The 19,664-nt window shown below is 47.0% G+C and overlaps 1 protein-coding gene across 1 annotated transcript in view; it reads right to left on the bottom strand.

Annotated features, from left to right (window-relative positions):
• Positions 1 to 439: 439 nt before the first annotated feature.
• Positions 440 to 19,664, bottom strand: part of SLC7A9 (solute carrier family 7 (amino acid transporter light chain, bo,+ system), member 9) — a 23,108-nt gene continuing 3,883 nt past the window's right edge. Inside the window, exons 3-13 of the mRNA XM_005862482.2 lie at positions 18,189 to 18,336; positions 17,663 to 17,905; positions 17,187 to 17,312; positions 16,864 to 16,963; positions 16,080 to 16,124; positions 15,479 to 15,602; positions 14,568 to 14,671; positions 7,145 to 7,241; positions 5,888 to 6,037; positions 3,778 to 3,952; positions 440 to 617 (exon numbers count right to left, since the gene is read on the bottom strand). Coding sequence (XP_005862544.1) covers positions 553 to 617; positions 3,778 to 3,952; positions 5,888 to 6,037; positions 7,145 to 7,241; positions 14,568 to 14,671; positions 15,479 to 15,602; positions 16,080 to 16,124; positions 16,864 to 16,963; positions 17,187 to 17,312; positions 17,663 to 17,905; positions 18,189 to 18,336 — 1,377 coding nt within the window. The 3' untranslated portion in view covers positions 440 to 552. The remainder of the gene's footprint in view (positions 618 to 3,777; positions 3,953 to 5,887; positions 6,038 to 7,144; positions 7,242 to 14,567; positions 14,672 to 15,478; positions 15,603 to 16,079; positions 16,125 to 16,863; positions 16,964 to 17,186; positions 17,313 to 17,662; positions 17,906 to 18,188; positions 18,337 to 19,664) is intronic.

Raw genomic sequence — 19,664 nt, 5'->3', positions numbered from 1 at the left:
TCAATAAAATTAGTGTTTTCACAAAAATGTTTATTTTTTACACTTTTTAGACAGCATTTTCCCTGAGTGCCAAATGCAAAATAGAACTTTATTCACCACGCTTTCTTGTTTGACCAAAACGCCAGTGATGGCTGTTGGGGAGCTGGGATGCTGACCGCTGGTTGCAGCGCCCTCGGTTCCCAGTGGTCAGCTCTGCAGTGGGGCCGCGACATTCCGCCTGGGACAGGCCTGCCATGCACATCCCAGGTTAAATATGGGGGTGGCACTAGTCTCGGGAGGAGGACGGGTAAGTGGTAAACATTTGTACTTCTGTATTTTAAAAATCTGTTTCACACAAAGCAAAAGTTTCACCAATTTTTTGTATACCTTTTGATCACTAAGTTTAAACAATTCCCTTTATTTAAGTAGGTGTGAATATCTAAAAATACAAGTATTATAGACATTGCAATACATTTTTTTCTTAAGAAAAACGTCAGGAAGAAATAACTGCAGATAATTGCTTACAAAAATAAGTCCATCACTGCTTGGCCCTGCTGCGGGCGACTGAGTCTGTTACTCTGGAGCTTCCTCCGCTGGGACAACTTCCATCAGCATCTGAAGGTGCATGGTGATGGGCTCTGGGGTGAGAGTCAAAAAGTGCAGTTAGGAAGCTAACGAAACGAGTTTGCCAGGCTTAGTGGTGAGCAGCACTACTGTTACTCCGTGGCGAGTCCTGTTAGGCCTGCGCTTCTGGGGCCTAACCTGTGGTGCTGGGAGGCAGGCAGAACCATCCTGGCAGCTCAGTGGTTCTTAGGGCACAAGTTATTTCCCCTAAAGCATTAGAGACCTGCTAAGTATCTTATTGCCACCAAACAATTTGTAGGAAAAATATGAATGACTCAATTATATGCATATGTTTACCACTGACCAATGGTTGAATATGAGTCTGAAATTACTGAAGACTTCATCTTGTTTAAAACCCAGATTGTTCACTCTTTTCACCGGCTTAATTCCAACGTCTTACTGGTTTTTGTAGGGAGCAGCATGGCTAAATATTCTAAAGCTGAGAAGACATTTTTGGAGGGAGGGAGAAGAGGGTATGGGGGAGAAGTGGTGATGGAAGGAGACTTGATTGACTTGGGGTGGTGACATAGTACAGTATACAGATGATGTATTATAGAATTGTACACCCGAAACCTATATAATTTTATTAATGTCACCCCAATAGAGTCAATAAAAAATACAGTATGTGGGGGGAGACATTTTGTACCTTTAGGTTTTAAGTCATCCTGGCTAGATTCTCTGTCAGCATGATCAAATCCGAGTTTATTTTCAAACGCATGGGGGAAAAATAGCTGCTTTTTAAATAGTAATAAATTATCTTTCCTTCCTGTAGTACTGTGTCTGCAATCCCTCCTTCAGCTTAGGGTTAGGTTCAAGAAGTTGGGATGGTGTGAGCTGTTTCAGGAAAGGAAACAAGCCCTTGGTGGAAATATAAAGCTAGATTTTGGTTTTGGTTTCACTTTGTTAATAACCATGAAACAAACCCTCTCTTGCTTATGACATGACTATCAGGTAAGTGGTGGTACCTGGTTCCTCAGAGGAAGACATGGAGGCTGAGAGGACCTGGGACTTGCCCGAGCTCTAGGCATCCTCGTCCCTGAGAGTCAGACTAAACCTCACCCGGGGGTTTGCTCTTTCCTACCTTGACCTGCATGTCGACCTAAGTTCATGTAGGTAAGTAACCACATGGACGTGTCTGACGAGAGGGTTGTACTTCCCTGTTCAGACACGCTGAGGAGAAAGGCAGAGGCAGAATTTTAATCACATTCACTCAGTAAGTGTGAAGTGGCTGTTGAATAGCTCCAGCCCGATTCCTGCCTTTAGGAACTCCGGTACGGGGGAGGGAGACCAGGAAACACCCATCATGCTCGGGGCCTGGAAGCTTTTATAGCTGGAGTTCCTTGCAGTGGGATGTGCCAAACAGGATGAGACCTGGTGAACATCATACACACGGATGTACTGCCGAGTCGCCATGACGAACTTTGGCACTACTCTCTTTTTCAAAATGAAAGTGGTTATATAGTTAAACTTTTAAACATGTGCCTTATAATAGACTAGAGGCCCAGTGCATGAAATCTGTGCACGGGTAGGGTCCCTAGGCCTGGCTGGCGATCAGGGCCGATCTGTGGGACGACTAGAAGGATGATTGGGAGGCCCCCGCTCGCACCTACCTTGGCTGGGCTGGAGGCAGCTCCTGCCTTGTCTGCCCGCCCCTGGTGGTCAGTGCATGTCATAGTGACTGCTCGTTCCACCTGTCGTTCTTCCGTTCGGTTGATTTGCATATTAGGCTTTTATTATATAGGATAAAGACCCAGGATTGCTGAGTGGCCTTGGCATTGAAGGCTCGGGCCCTTGTCTCAGCTCTGTCACCTCCTGGGTGTCTCTGGGATGCTACTGAGCCTCCCAGATGCTGCCTGTGGTTCTCTGCAGTTGGTGCCCAACAGTGGGGAAGGGCAGCACCACTGAACTGTGTGCTGAAAATGGTTAAGATGGCAAGGTTTATCTGTATTTCACAATTTAAAAATGGTGCCTTCCCTTCTACTTGTTACAGTAATTGATGGAAACAAAGGAGGAGGCCCCAGGTGGACCCAGAGCTGTCACACTGAGGTTAAGGGGTCGTGTCCTCACAAAGCGGAGGTGAAATTTGCCAGCTGCCTGAAGAGGCCCAGTGTGCTGCCCTCATAGCAGAACTGCCCCTCTGTTGACACTTACTTGAGATTTTCTGAGCCCATCCAAACTTGTAGTGGACAAAAAGGAAGTAAAATACAGTGCCGCTCAGTATAAATAACATGCAGTAGAGGTACTCCCATTCGGGTTTGCTGATGATTGGGGCCAAAACCAAAAACACGGATATGAGAGTCACCAAGATGGGGATGAAAATGGGCACCTGTGGGCAAAACAGCACATGTCAAAACAGCACATTCCTTTTCTTCTGGAAAAAAATTAAAAAAAAATACCTCATACACACGGATGTACTGCCGAGTCGCCATGACGAACTTTGGCACTACTCTCTTTTTCAAAATGAAAGTGGTTATATAGTTAAACTTTTAAACATGTGCCTTATAATAGACTAGAGGCCCAGTGCATGAAATCTGTGCACGGGTAGGGTCCCTAGGCCTGGCTGGCGATCAGGGCCGATCTGTGGGACGACTAGAAGGATGATTGGGAGGCCCCCGCTCGCACCTACCTTGGCTGGGCTGGAGGCAGCTCCTGCCTTGTCTGCCCGCCCCTGGTGGTCAGTGCATGTCATAGTGACTGCTCGTTCCACCTGTCGTTCTTCCGTTCGGTTGATTTGCATATTAGGCTTTTATTATATAGGATAAAGACCCAGGATTGCTGAGTGGCCTTGGCATTGAAGGCTCGGGCCCTTGTCTCAGCTCTGTCACCTCCTGGGTGTCTCTGGGATGCTACTGAGCCTCCCAGATGCTGCCTGTGGTTCTCTGCAGTTGGTGCCCAACAGTGGGGAAGGGCAGCACCACTGAACTGTGTGCTTAAAATGGTTAAGATGGCAAGGTTTATCTGTATTTCACAATTTAAAAAATGGTGCCTTCCCTTCTACTTGTTACAGTAATTGATGGAAACAAAGGAGGAGGCCACAGGTGGACCCAGAGCTGTCACACTGAGGTTAAGGGGTCTTGTCCTCACAAAGTGGAGGTGAAATTTGTCAGCTGCCTGAGGAGACCCAGGGCTGGTCTGCTGCCCTCATAGCAGAACTGCCCCTCTGTTGACACTTACTTGAGATTTTCTGAGCCCATCCAAACTTGTAGTGGACAAAAAGGAAGTAAAATACAGTGCCGCTCAGTATAAATAACATGCAGTAGAGGTACTCCCATTCGGGTTTGCTGATGATTGGGGCCAAAACCAAAAACACGGATATGAGAGTCACCAAGATGGGGATGAAAATGGGCACCTGTGGGCAAAACAGCACATGTCAAAACAGCACATTCCTTTTCTTCTGGAAAAAAATTAAAAAAAAATACCTTATTGATATTTTACAGAGAGGAAGGGAGAGAGATAGTTAGAAACATCGATCAGCTGCCTCCTGCACACCTCCTACTGGGGATGTGCCCACAACCAAGGTACGTGCCCTTGACTGGAATCGAACCAGGGACCTTTCAGTCCACAGGCCGACGCTCTATCCACTGAGCCAAACTGGTTAGGGCAAATTTTTTATTCAAAACCAAGACATTGATACAGAAAGAAGAATTAATGAACTCCATGTCCCCTTTCCCTCCCCAATTTCAATAATATTTAAGTAATTTTCCCAACTTTATTCTACTTTTTGTTTCACTGGAATATAAAGAAAATGGCAGACTTCCTATCATTTTAACTATAACATTTTCAGTAATCATCTTTTACTGGTAAGGATTTTTTTTAAAATTTATTTCAGAGAGGAAGGGAGAGATAGAAACATCAATGATGAGAGAGAATCATTGATTGGCTGCCTCCTGCAAGCCCCCTACTGGGGACCAAGCCCGAAACCCAGGCATGTGCCCTTGACCGGAACCAAACTCAGGACTCTTCAGTCCGCAGGCTGACACTCTTATCCACTGAGCCAAACCGGCTAGGGCAGAGATTTTGTTTTTAACACGTTTATTCCCTTCCTTTTTTATTTATTTTCTTTTTATCTTGTCATGCGTCTGTAGGGATTTATCTTATACAATGTGTTAATGTGTTAATGCCAGCTTTGCCTGGGAACTTGCTCCTCTTACCCCTCATATTTCCTGTGAACTGCTGGTGGGATCTGGAGGCAGGAACACCTGAGAGGTGGAACTGGCACTTCCTTTTTTATCACATCAGGAGACACCCAATGTCTGATGGTCCCACTTCTGAACCTCTGACGTCAATCAGTGGGTTCAGGGGCAGGAGAGGAGCCCAAGTCACCAGATCTGGATTCCTCGGGCCATGCAGGGAGGTGGGAGGAAGCCCAAACAGATTGCAGAGGTGACATTGGTGGTTGCGGACACAGGATTGGGTCTGGGGCCAGAATTCTGAAATCTCCATCAGTCTATGAACTCAGGCTTGAGAGAGACTAGAACTGTCAGAAGTGGACGACTTGCTCGGGTTAGGCCACAGGTATTCTTGATAACTTAGTAAACTAGTAATTAGATGGCTAATTGGATCATAAACTAGATGAAATGAAGAGCAAACCGCACTTTAAAATGTGTTATTCCAGAGAAGAGTAGGGTCAGGTTGGAAATGTCATGCCCCTGGACTTTAAAATGTGTTAATGCCAGCTTTGCCTGGGAACTTGCTCCTCTTACCCCTCATATTTCCTGTGAACTGCTGGTGGGATCTGGAGGCAGGAACACCTGAGAGGTGGAACTGGCACTTCCTTTTTTATCACATCAGGAGACACCCAATGTCTGATGGTCCCACTTCTGAACCTCTGACGTCAATCAGTGGGTTCAGGGGCAGGAGAGGAGCCCAAGTCACCAGATCTGGATTCCTCGGGCCATGCAGGGAGGTGGGAGGAAGCCCAAACAGATTGCAGAGGTGACATTGGTGGTTGCGGACACAGGATTGGGTCTGGGGCCAGAATTCTGAAGTCTCCATCGGTCTATGAACTCAGGCTTGAGAGACACTAGAACTGTCAGAACTGGACGACTTGCTCGGGTTAGGCCACAGGTGTTCTTGATAACTTAGTAAACTAGTAATCAGATGGCTAATTGGATCATAAACTAGATGAAATGAAGAGCAAACCGCACTTTAAAATGTGTTATTCCAGAGAAGAGTAGGGTCAGGTTGGAAATGTCATGCCCCTGGAATTTAAAGTAGTTACCTCTCTCTCTCATTCATTTGAAGAAATTGAAGGTACCCATGACATTTGGGGCATTAAACCTACCTTGATAGGTCTTTCCAGGTCTTTCCTCGTGAACCTCATCACGATCAGCCCCAAAACCGTCAAGCCATAAAACATCCAGGCAGCAAAACTGAAGTAGTTGACTAATGAGTTTATGTCACCAGGGATGATATAAATGGTGGCTATGATACCCTGGTGGAAAGAAGGACACATTCTTAGGTCATCAGCACATAAAACACCATCTTTATCCCTCCACGGAGGGCTGAAAAAGCAGCTTTCCCTGTGGATAAACATGAAGGAGAACTGCGTCCCATTATCCCGGGGTTAAATCAGACTGGCTATGATGGGTGTTCTCTTTGCGGCCTGACGGAAAGGACTTGGAAAATTTGTGACTCTTTGAAGCTGTGAATTTATTGCACCAGCTCCCTAATTATGAATTTTCCTTCCAGAGAGTTTTCATCCTGGGAAAGGGCCCTGGGCTATGACTCAGGCTGTCTGGGTCTGGTGACCTGCACTGTCCGCACTGTGTGATCTGGGCCTTGTGATTCTGGGTCTGTTTCCTCGTCTTCAAAGGGAATAGATTTACAGAGAATAGTGGTTCTCCTCCGGGGGTGGGCGGAGGAGTCTGGCCCTGAGGCCGAATGGATGGTCTCGGGGTACCCAAGGCAGTTGCACACAACCAAGGACTATCCCTCACTGAGAAGATCTCAAAGGGCCTTTCACTGCACAAGGAACCCATGACTTCTAAATTATTGGACCGTAATGAGAAGCTGTTGTCAGTAGCTAACTTGTAAATGCCTTATTCTCTTTCCCCCTAAGTGATGGTTTGTTACCAGGGGTCTAGGGCATACAAATGTACATGTAAGACATATAGAGGATACAAGTTTGGAATGTTCAAACAGCATCTCTCACGGATAAATTCAGAACAAGGAGCCAGAGTTTGAATGAACTGTCTGAATTGTCTTGGGCTTTTATTTTTATTATTTACTGATTGATTTTAGAGAGAGGGAAGAAGAGAAAGTGAGAGAACCATCGATTTGTTGTTCCACTTATTTATGCATTCATTGGTTGACTCTAGTATGTGCCCTGACTTTATATCGAACCCACAACCTTGGCATATCAGGACAATGCTCTAACCAACTGAGCTACCTGGCCAGGGCCTTGAACTTCTTTCATACATTTATTTGAGGTTGAGGCTTAAGAGAACCTGTGTCATTTGAGAACCACTGCGCTTAGCAACCAAATTGAGGGACCCTCTGCCTTTAAGGGGGATGTTTTCATGGTGGAATTCATACTTACAAAAAAGATGATGGCAGGGGCTGGAGTCAGGTGCTTGACGCTAATGTAAGAGAGCACTTTCAGCATGTGGCCTTCCCGGCCCGCAACATAAACGAGTCTGGAAAATGCAGAAGTCAGTTGGTTGGAGTGCAGGCTGCTGCACCATCACTGAGCTAGTGTGTCCTCAGCTTTCCCACCGAGGCCACAGAGAAGGACTGAGCTGTGACCCTGATGTACTCAGGCAGGGTCTGGCCTCCGGAGGTGGGTGAATTTCGCAGAAGTGAGTGAGAGAATTGCATCCTGGTGCAGTGGAGTCACCTAAGCCGGGCAAAGGGTGGGGTGGCTTGGGGAGGCCCTTTCAAAGAGGAGATAATCTGGCCTCCGGAGGTGGGTGAATTTCGCAGAAGTGAGAGAAGTGCATCCTGGTGCAGTGGAGTCACCTAAACTGGGCAAAGGGTGGGGCGGCGTGGGAGGCCCTTTCAAAGAGGAGATACCTGAGCTGAGTCCTGCAAGTTGTGCAAGAAATAAATGTGAAGTGCTCTAGCCAGTTTGGCTCAGTGGATAGAGCGTCGGCCTGCAGACCAAAGGGTCCTGGGTTCAATTCTGGTCAAGGGCAGGTAACTTGGTTGCAGGCTCCTCCCTGGCCCAGGCTCATGCAGAAGGCAACCAATCTATGTGTTTCTCTCATATCGATGTTACTCTCTGTCTTTCCCTCTCCCTTCCACTCTCCCTAAAAACCAATGGAAAATTATCCTCGGGTGAGGATTAACAACAACAACAACAACAACAACAACAAAAACACAAATAAAAAAAAGGAAAGAAAGAAAGAAATGTGAAGTGTAGTCCAGACCCAGGTGACCCCAGTGCTTGGAGCACCTGACACAGCAAACACAGAAGGCCTTGTGCTCCCTGAAACCAGAAGTTCCCTATTTTTAAAAAATCAGGTAAACTTAGGGTAAGTCAGCTGATGCAAACAAGGGGTCTCATCCCACCCAAGAACTCCTGATGGTTCAGAATCTGAAACTAAGTGTAAAATGTCAGAGAAAAAAGGAAGAAGAGCTGAACAAAAAGAAATAGTTACTGTAATTAAGTTTTAATCAACAACAGCCCTGGGGGGTGTGGCTCAGCTGGTTGGTCATCTTCTGGTGCACTGAAAGGTTGCCAGTTCAATTCCTGTCAGGGCACATGCCCCAGCTGTGGGCTCGATCCCCAGTAGGAGGCAGCCGAGCCATGTCTCACTCTCACAGTAATGAGTCTCTCCCTCTCCCACTCTCTCTAAAAATCCATAAAAAAATTTTAAAACATTTTAACAACAGATACAGTGAAAAATTAAGGTGAAGCTATATCTAAGTATGAAACACAGAGAAATGAAAAGCGTGGACAGGAAGTTGAGAGAAGAAACAGGAGAAAGCTTGAATCATTGAATGGGGTAAAGTGAATTCAAAGAGGAGCAGAGAGGTTTTACAGAATCGACAAACTGAGCCTTCAAATTGAGCCCAGTTCTAGAAAAATAAAAGCATACCCAGATAAAAACATTATAGTGGGAAGAAAAGTGAAAAAAATTTAAGCTGCTGAATTTAAAAGATTAATTACAAAATTAGGACAATCGGCACAATAGCAGGCATCTCATGAGAAATCACTTTTTCAGTGATGAGGGAAGTGGGCTTCAGATTAAAGTTCTCTATAGCTAAGCTATCATTCAAGACTATTGACAAAATAAATGCACTTTTAGATAAACAACAGCTAGGAGACTTACTATTTTTCAATACTCATTGGGAACTATTAAAAAGTCTACAACAAACAAAAAGCTGAACTCAGAAGTTACTGGTTGAAGAAGCAATGCTAAGGAAACTTCAATAAAGCATGTTGTATGTACGTAAGCATTGGATTTTTCATTTTTGTTATGATGAACTCTTTTGGACGGATGGGTTTATAAAAAGGTGTAGCTGATACACTAGCTGATATGTCAGGCAGAGCCTTCGCAAGCGGGAAGAGGATTGAGATACTGAGATTCTATTAGGTGTTCATGCGGAATTTTAAGGGTAATTGCTGAAAGAATCTATAGTAATAAAAGCTTAATATGCTAATTAGACTGGACGTCCTTCCGGACAAAGGGGGGCTTCGAGGGAAGCCCAGGTTCCGGTGCCAGAGGGAGCCGGTGCCGGCAGCCGGGGGAAGGAAGGCCTACTCTAGTAAAATATAACTTCCAAGTCAGCAGAGGAAAAAAAGAATTAAGATAATTTGATGGGTAATAAATAAGGATAAGAATTTCTTTTTTAAAAAATATATTTTTATTTCACAGAGGAAGGGAGAGGGAGAGAGAGAGAGAAACATCAATGATGAGAGAGAATCACTGATTGGCTGCCTCCTGCACGCCCCCTACTGAGGATCAAGCCTGCAACCCAGGCATGTGCACTTGACAGAAATCAAACCCAGGACCCTTCAGTCCACAGGCCAATTCACTGAGCCAAACCAGCTAGGGCAGGATAAGATTTTCTTTAAAAAAAGAAAATGCAGAGGAGTATGTTAGAAATTAATCCTGCTGTATCAGTCATTACATAGAATGTGATCAAGTTCACTTTGCCCTACTAGAGACTCTGAGGTAGGATTTGTTGAAACAGCCCTATGACACGGACGTTGATGATGAAAGGGATGGGACATGTTAGCAGAAACAGCAGCCTAAAGACGGCTCATTGAATGATATCAATATCAGACAAAAGAGCATTTAAGGCAAAAAGAAGGAGAATTCAGCCCTAACTGGTTTGGCTCAGTGGATAGACCATTGGCCTGCGAACTCAAGAGTCCCAGGTTTGATTCTGGTCAAGGGCATGTACCTTGGCTGCAGGCACATTCCCGGTAGGGAGTGTGCAGGAGGCAGCTGGTCGATGTTTCTCTCTCACTGATGTTTCTAACTCTCTATCCCTCTCCCTTCCTCTCTGTAAAAAATCAATAAAATATATTTTTTTAAAAAGCAATAAAATATATTTTTTTAAAAAAAGGAGAATTCATACTGAAAAAGGGTACAAACTACCAAGGACATATATATATAATTTTTTTAAATGTAAAAATCAAATCCACTATAAGAGCAGGAGATTTCAGTAAGCCACAAGGGAAGTCTTAAAATTTATGAAGAAGTGGTAGCATAAAGATCACATATTCTAACTACAACACAATAAAATTAGAAGTCAGGAATACAAAGGCCAAAAGGGAACATCTATTTAAAACTCCATATTTGACCTTTGAAAAGATATAAACATGGTATTAATTCCCAGAACAAGTCAGTGAAAGTGGGAGGAAAGGAGTTGCTAGGTGGAGGCGGGAGACTCAGACTCAAGATGGTGCTGTAAATTCACTCTTTAAATTCCATTGGTTCCACGCCCGGCCAGTGTGGCTCAGTGGTTGAGTGTCAACCCATGCACCAAGAGGTCAATGGTTTGATTCCTGGTCAGAGCACATGTGGGGGTTGGGGGCTTGATCCCTGCCAGGGGGCATGCAGGAGGCAGCTGATCAATGTTTCTCTTTCATTGATGTTCCTCTCTCCCCCTCTCCCTTCTCTCTCTAAAATCAGTAAAAACATATTTACTAGTAAATTCCATCAGTTCCCTAAAAATCAATATATGAATTTCATGCATTCAAAATGCAAGCAGGACTTTTGGGACTGGACAAAATTATTATAAGTGCATCTGGAATGCTAAACAGGCAAAGAGAAGTCTGACATGGGAGCACTAGTCCTGCCAGATTTAGCATCACTGGGGCTGTGGAATGTATGGATGATAACAGCACAGGAAAAGACCTATCAGTGAAACAAAGTGAATCAAGTACATTGAGGATGATCCTGGTGGCATTTCAGACCAGTAGGGAAGGGTGGACTATTCAATAAACACTGGGACAACAGGTAAAGGTTTGAGGGTGGGATGGAAAGTGAGATTTATGCCTCACATCCAAATACATTCCAGATTGATCAAAGAACTACAGTAAAATGCTAGAAGAAAATATAGGTGGGTGTTCTTGAAAGGAGAGGAAGGTTTGTCAATGTGAGATAGAAAACTGAGAAACCAGTAAGCAAAGATCTTAGATTTGACCCCATAAAAATTATATCCAACATAATCCAGGATAGCATAAGTCCCTGTCCCACCCCCAATCTGCACAGGTACAGAACTGTACAAAATTCACTCAAAATGGATCATATGCCTAAATGTATTCGTTTAGATCAGCGGTTCTCAACCTGTGGGTCGCGACCCCTTTGGGGGTCGAACAACCCTTTCACAGGGGTCGCCTAAGACCATCGGAAAACACATATATAATTACATATTGTTTTTGTGATTAATCACTATGCTTTAATTATGTTCAATTTGTAACAATACATCTTGCATATCAGATATTTACATTACATTTCATAACAGAAGCAAAATTACAGTTATGAAGTAGCAACGAAAATAATTTTATGGTTGGGGGTCACCACAACATGAGGAACTGTATTAAAGGGTCGCGGCCTTAGGAAGGTTGAGAACCACTGGTTTAGATGAAATGTCTGGAAAATCAAAGTTATAGACACAGAGGCAGATCACTGGTTACCTAGAGCTGGAGGTGGGAGTGGGGATTACCTACAGCTAGGCATGAGGGAAGTTTTTGGGATGATAGAAATGTTCTAGAATTGGCTTGTGATGATGTTTGCGTAGCTTTATAATCTTACTAAAATCATTGAATTGTGCAATTACAAAGTGAATTTTATGCTATTTACACCTCAATAGAGCTATTAAAATTGTGTTTCTATGTACTAGCAATAAACGAACAGAAACTGAATTTTTTTACAGTAAAAACAATACAATGGTTTCTGGCTAGTGTGGCTCAGTTGGTTGATCGTGGTCCCTTGCACCAAAGGGCTGCCAATTGGATTCCTGGTCAGGACACATGCCTGTTTGCAGGTTCAGTCCCCTGTCGGGGTGCATGTGGGAGGCATCTGATTGATGTTTCTCTCTCCCTCCCTCTCCCTTCATCTCTGTCTAAAATAAATAAAAACATATAAAAACATATAATGGCATCAAAAATATGAAATATTTTGACTTAAGTCTGAAAAAATATGTGCAAAAACTGTATACTGAAAACTACTAAAAAACATTTTTTAAATGGATTTTTATTTATTTCAGAGAGAAAGGGAAAGGGAGAGATAGAAACATCAGTGGTGACAGAGAATCATTGATTGGCTGCCTCCTGCACGCCCCCCATTGGGGATCAAGCCTGCAACTCAGGCATGTGCTCTGACTGGAAATCTAACCATGACCTCCTGGTTCATAGGTCTACACTCAACCACTGAGCCATACTGTCCAGGCAAAAAACATTTTTGGAAGAAATTAAGGGTGACCCAAATAAACAGAGACACAGTCCATGCTCATAGATCGGAAGAATCAATACTTTTAAGATGGCCATCCTCTCCAAAATGATCTATAGGTTCAAAGATTCAAAGTAGTCCTGATCAAAATCCCGGAAGGCTTTTTTAAATAAAGAATTGAATAAGCTGACTCTAAAATTCACATAGAAATGCAAAGAATCTAGAATAGCCAAAACACCTTTGAAGATGTAAAGTTGCAGGATCAGACTGCCTGTACTTTGATACAGCTTTAGAAAATGATGTTGTGGTATGTATTTTTATTTATTTAAGTATCTAAGTGTTTAACCTTTGGCAATTTCACATTCAGAAAGATATCCACTCTAGAATGCTAGACAACTGGACAAAGGCATGTTCAAGAATGTCCCCTGCAACATGTAGATGACCAGTAGACATATGAAAAGAGGCTCAACATCACTAGTCAGCAGAGAAATGCAAACCACAATGAGATATCACCTCACACATGTCAGAATAGCTGTCACCATAAAAATCAACAAGTGTTGACAGGGATGTGGAGACAAGGGCACCCTTGTACCTGTTGGTGGGAATACAAATTGGTGCAGCCAGTATGGAAAGCAGCATGGAGGTTCCTCATAAAATTAAAAATAGAACTACAATATGACCCAGCAATCCCATTTCTGGGTATTAGTTTGAAGAAGTCCAAACACTAATTCAAAAAGATATATACATCCCTACGTTCATTTCAGCATTATTTACAATAGACAAGATACGGAAGCAACCCAAATGTCCATTGACAGATGAATGGATAAAGACGTGTTACATACATGAAGTGGAATATGACTTGGCCATAAAAAAGAATGAAGGCCCTGGTCAGTTTGGCTCAGTGGATAGAGCGTCGGCCTGCAGACTGAATGGTCCTGGGTTCGATTCCGGTCAGGGGCATGTGCCTTGGTTGCAGGCACATCCCCAGTGGGGGGTGTGCAGGAGGCAGCTGGTTGATGTTTGTCTCTCATTGATGTTTCTAACTCTCTATCCCTCTCCCATCCTCTCTGTAAAAAATCAATAAACTATATTTTTAAAAAAAAGAATGAAATTTTACCATCCTAGAAGGTATTATGCTGAGTGGAACAAGTCTGACAGAGAAAGACAAGTACCATGTGACTTCATTTATATGTGGATTCTAAAGAACAAAATAAAACAAAAATAGACTGATAGATAAAGAGAACAAAGTGATGGGTGCCAGATGGGAGGGGGTTGGGAGCTGGATGAAAAAGGTGAAGGGATTAGGAAGTACACATTGGTAGTTACAAAATAGTCCCGGGATGTAAAGTACAGCATAGGAAATATAGTCAATAATTTTGTAATAGCTATGTGTGGTACCAGGTGGGTTATATAAATGTCTAGCCACTATGTATCTCTGAGACTAATATAATATTGAATGCCAATTGTAATTGAACTTTTTTTTTAATTAGAAAAAAAAGAATCCCCCGCAGCAGTGCTTATGAGAACAACCCCCACCTAGGCCACGAGTGGAGTCCTGCTAAATGATGCTAATCATGAAGTAGAATACAGCACAGCTGATAACTGTCTCTAGACCAGGAGGGTCAAGAAGGTTGCCAGGCTGTTCGTGCAAATAATAACCACTGTTTGCTTTCGTGCTACAAAGATGGAGTTGAAGTCTAAAATATTCACTGCCTGGCCCTTTAAGGAAAAGTTTGCCAATCCCTGTTCTAGATTGTGTGTATATTAACAGGAGACAATGATCAAGAAATATCATTAGGTGAATAAAAGGACAAAGTAGAAAGTACTGCATGTGAACCAAAGCCTCTCTCGCCTGTGTCACCAGACTGCCTGGCGCTGGAGTCGGCAGCATTGTAACCCCCAAAGGGGCACCTAGGGCCTCTCTTCGGTGGGGCCAGCCACGTCCAGGGCCAGTGTGCAGGCTCGTCCATGCTTTTCGCTCCCTTCCCTGGACGTCAGGTTTCCTGCCGTGGGGGGTTAGCCCGCAGAGCCCGAAGGAAGTAGCCCTGAGCTGGCGTCCTCCTGTGCAGTCGGCTCTGGTGCCCTTGTCCTGGGGGTGAGTGTGGGCTCACCTACCTGCCAGCGGTGAAGCAGGTCCCGTTAGCAGCACCGATGGTTGAAAATGCCACAAAGAGTGGAACCACCCAAGAGGCTGGATAGAGAACACGGTCACCAAACGTCTAGTGAGAGAAGTGAGATTGAGACCTGAGGGTCTTGCATGGCCCCCGAGAACCATGGGTCCCAAGAAAGCTGCTGTGTGTCCCAGAGGCCCGGCCCCCACCCCCAGGAGTGCAGCCTCTGACCCCTCCCGGAGAGGAAAAGCCGGGAACCACTGCGGAGGGAATCAACTGGGCCTCTGATCCTCTCAGAGCATCTCAGCGCCTACGGATGGCGACAGAAATCTCTCCTCCACCTCTCCGTCATGATTCTCAGTCATCTCCGTCTCGTTTGGACATTGTGGCCTCTCATTTCCTAGGCCCCCACATTCAGAGTGACTTGTTCTCCCTCGAACTCCGCTGGGTGAACTCATCATAACCAAGACTGCTTCCCCCTGCTCCCACCCTCGCACCTCATTGTCTGTTTCTAGTTGGTTTCCTGTCCTACCCCACCTCCAAGAGGCCTCCAGCACATGGACCCACCCACCTTTTCCACTGTCCCTCACACCCCACTTTGTCCTCCCCTCCTTACCCGGTCTAAAGTCCGAATTGCATTATTATAACTCCCTCCCGCAGGGATTCCCTTGCATTTTTCTCTCCCTCCTACTTGTCTGTCATAACCCCGGCCTGCCCCCAGGCCACTGGTGTGCTGGGAAAGGGGACCTGCCAGCCCCCCTTCGGCCTCAGGGGGGTGTTTGGGGCGGCCCTAACCTGTTCACTCTCCCCGTCTCCTGGTCTCCTGGCCAATCATTTCCCTGCCCTGGGAGGTCTTTGGCTTGAGCGTCTCCCCTTCCCACAGAACGCAGCACCCTCCCACGGAGACCCACTCACCACGGCCACCGCCTGCGACTGCAGGAGCTCGGTCGCTGTCATCACGGTGAAGTAGGCCACGTTCATGAGGATGTAGCACCCTGTCACCAGCGGGATCCCGATGATGATAGCCAGGGGCAGGTTTCTGTGAGGGGCAGGACCCGGGGACCCAGTGTCAGACCAGAGCATCCCTTGAGAGACTCACAGCCTGTGGATCTTGTCCAGTCTTTTCTCCATCTGCTCCCTGTGGTGGGCTGGGACACGGCGGCCCCTCCAGAGGCCCACCCAGCAGGGCACTCGTGAAACAGCACAGCCCCAGAGGCCCATGTGACATCTTCAAATGAGAAAGAACTCTCCCTCTGACTCCCAGGCAGTCAAATGGAATTGTTTATAAGCAAAATAAGCCAGAGCTAAAGTTGGAGTTCTCCCTTCCTATCAGCAGTCATCCCACTACCCAAAACCAAACCACACCAAACTCTATGAGTGGAAACGAGTGTATAGGAAACCGTTCAGTGTCTGGCAGGGGCCTGGGATAATGGGAGGAAGCGGTTCCCCTTTTGCTCGGGAGAAGAGAAACGTGCTTGCCTGCCCACTGTCTCCTGTCCTGACTCGGTTTTCTCACCTGAAAGGGTTTCTGAGTTCCTCTGTGATGTAATTGAGTTGATTCCTAGAAAGAGAAAAATAATGTGAGTATCATACTTTGCTGAGGTTGTGAAAACCAAATAATAAGTGTTGGCCTGGTTTAAGACTCTCCACCGCAGGAAGGAACCCCTGCGGGAATCTGTGGTAACTTCTTTCAGAGGAAGCCCTGGCGATGCCGCTGCAGAGATCTGCACATCCATCGGTTGGAAGTCTTTGCCCTCCGTGGGAATCACGTGACTTTTCAAGAATTATTGGCGGTATCCCCAAGGTGCTTTGAAAAATGGAAAATTCTTTGAGAAGAGAATGAAAGCTGCAGATGCTGTACATGAGGGAAAGACCGCGTCATGGACGGCCACGCTTCTTCCTTGAAGGACGTCAGCAGAATCTCAGCGACTAAACCTCGATTTTCAAGGGGGAAATAGGAGTGCTGCTGAAATCCTCGCCTTGTCGCGTCCTGGGCCGCCCTGACTGTCTGCGGATGGGCTGAGCTGTATGTTTCCGCGGAAGCTTCTGGCCCCGGGGCCCCACCACTGCCTGCTCACAGGCCACTCCAGGAGCTGGGGCCGCAAGAGGGACTGGGAAAGGGGCTGGTGTCTCTGGGGTCCGAGGAGAACCGAAGGGTGAGGGGCGGGGTGCTTAACAAAATGGAGATGTGACGGTGAGTTTTAGGGTCCCACCAAACCCCAGAAGCCGTTGCTTTCCATGCGGTTTCAGTTGATAGCCTGAAGAACCCACACCCAGACGCACTGCCTTTCGTGCCTTACCATCCGTCGTACGCCCAGAGTCCATTATAAAATGCCAGACTGATGGCTCCCACGGACAGCTTTGTGCCCTCGAAAGAATTTTCAAAGTTCTTTGTATTTCCTGTAATTAAGCCAGACAGTAAATAGTGGGTATCAGCCGACCAGAGTGGAACTTTGCATCATCTCCATGTGAAAGATTTATGACCTGAGGTTATTAAACTCTGAGAAGCTGGGAAACGGGAGATCCTGTTGAGTTTTTGCCTTAGAGATCTGCTCAGCAGAAGACCTCGAGGTGAAAAGGAGGCCTGTGCTTGTGGCGCCCCATCCCTCCCGCTGAAGGTCACCTTGAGCCAGGAGGACAAGTCCGCTGATGATGATGATGGCCACGATCACCAGCTTGGCCGCTGTGAACACGTTCTGGACGTAGCTGCCCAGCCGCACGCTCAGCGCATTCACCGTAGTGATGACCACTGGGGAGGGGGCAACATTCTGTGTTGGGGGCTCAACATCTCCTCTGTTCTAAAGGCCCTAGAAGGAGGCTTCTTTCTAACCTCCCAACCTCCCCTTTGGAATCTGAGGGTGATGGAGAAGCAGCCCGGCCCCCCAAGCGCTGCCCTGCGGACAGCCAGTGGCACCCCCTCGCTGACAGCTCTCACACGCGAAGGGCAGGGATGGCAAAGTGTGACAGGCTTTTTGCCCGCTTCTCACCTCCCTCCAGGCCCACTTCTGGACATGTAGGACCTGAGACCAGAGTGTCCCCACCTCGTCTGTGCCAGGTCTTCTCTGACCCCTGCCCAAGGTTTCAGACTTGGGTACTCACAGATGGCAGCGGCAGCCAGGCACTTAACCACCACTACAGGAGGCTGGCAGCCCGCGTAGAAGGGCGCAGAAGCGTACTCAGCAAAACTGAGGCAGATGATGGCAAAGGAGGACGGCTTTATGATGAACAAGCTGGTCCAGGAAAAGAGGTAGGCAGGGATGGGGCCGAAGGCCTCCATCAGGTAAGGGTATTCGCCCCCTGACTTGGTGATCATCGTGCCAAGCTCTGCAAAGCACAGAGCACCTGGAACAGAGCGGAGGGGACCCAGGCCCTTGGTGAGGCGAGGCCCAGTTGAGAGCCCTCCTCCCCTCTGGGGGCCATGCTCACAGGGCCCAACATAGTCCCCTCTCATCCCACTAAGCTGAGTTCTGGCCATTGGATGTTTCGGCGCAGCCTGATTTACACCTACTGCACGCCAGCATTGAAAGGGACCCTGTGGCAGCAAGGCCTGGGAACAGGATCGTGCTCAGATAGCCCGGCCCCACATTCACCAGGAGACTCGGCCAGGGAGCGGCATGTTTGTTACCCAGTGTTGCAAGAATCCCACACGCCGCCCATATGATGAGACAGGGCCCCACGGCTTCCGTGTTGCTGAGCACAGACTTGGGGGAAATGAAGATCCCAGAGCCGATGATGGTGCCCACGATAATGCAGATGCCGCTGAGCAGGCCCACCTTGGGTGTGGAGGAAGGAGAGAGTTAGTCCTGCACCAGATCCAGCTCAGGTGGCCAGCACAGCCCCTCCCTGCCTCCCTTGGGTGCAGCCAGCACAGCCCCAAGCGAAGCCCTCTCCCAGGCGCTTTCACCGGTGCTGCTACAGGAATCACACCAGGGTGCTGCTCCTGGGGCTTTGCTCACACTAAGTCCATTAATCCCCACAACAGCCTCATGAGTCAGGAATACTGTATCATACCCATTCTACAGAAGAGAACATGGAGGCACAGAAAGGCAGACCTGGTACAAGTCCCATATACCAGCACTGCCCTTGCTGCCCTGATGCTCAAGGCTGATTTAGCAAACAATCCCCAACAAGAAAGGCTCTAGGTACTGAGAAGTACAAATTGGCAGTTAGTTACAAAATAGTCATGGGGATGTAAAGTACAGCATAGGAATCTATATATATAAAAGCCTAAGCGACCAAATGACCAGTCGACCAGTCAACCGGCTGACACTGGTCGCTATGCCACGCACTGACTACCAGGGGCAGACACTCAATGTAGGAGCTGCCCCCTGGTGGTCAGTGCACTCCCACAACGAGAGCGCCGCTCAGCTGACCGACTGGTCTTGGCGGCCCACCAGCCCAGCGGCAGCCACTCACTCCCTCAGTAGTCCTGCAGGTCCAATCTCTAGAGAGCAGGCCAGGCACCGACAGACCTGCACCGCTGGCCCAATCCCGACAGCACCTCCAGCCTCCTGTAAGTTGGCCTTGGGTACCGGGGCTGCTTCCCCTCCCTAGACATTCCACAAGGAAGAAATTATATAAAAGCAGCCGCCAGGTGGCTCCCGACAACCGGTGCGAACATCTATCCCACTGCCCATCTGGTGGGCTGATCGCATCCCGCCGCCACCCCCCCCCTCCTCAGGACAGGCGCCAAATGCAGGACTCATGGCTGGTGAGTACCACTGTGGCGGCGCGAGCCCAAGGCAGGCGCAGCGGGGCCGGGATGAGCGGGAGCAGCAGACAGGAACAGCAGGCAGCATTGGACTGCGGGTTTCGGCCCGATGCCCACAGGCCAACCCCAAGGGACCGCACCTGTGCACGAATTTGTGCACCAGGCCTCTAGTATAGTCAATAATATTGTAATAACTATGTACAGTGCCAGGTGGGTACCAGACTTATTGTGGGAACCACTTTGTAAATTACATAAATATCTAACCACTATGCTGTACATCAGAAACTGATATAAAATAATATTGAATGTCAACTATAATTAGCAAATTTTTTTTTTTAAAGGAAGGCTCTAGCCCTAGCTGATTTGGCTCAGTGGATAGAGCGTCGGCCT

This window comes from Myotis brandtii, unplaced genomic scaffold (genome assembly GCF_000412655.1).
Source record: "Myotis brandtii unplaced genomic scaffold, ASM41265v1 scaffold165, whole genome shotgun sequence".
Classification (NCBI taxonomy): Eukaryota; Metazoa; Chordata; class Mammalia; order Chiroptera; family Vespertilionidae; genus Myotis; species Myotis brandtii.
Note: the sequence above shows the minus strand (reverse complement) of the source record. Positions and strands in the feature narration are given on the sequence as shown.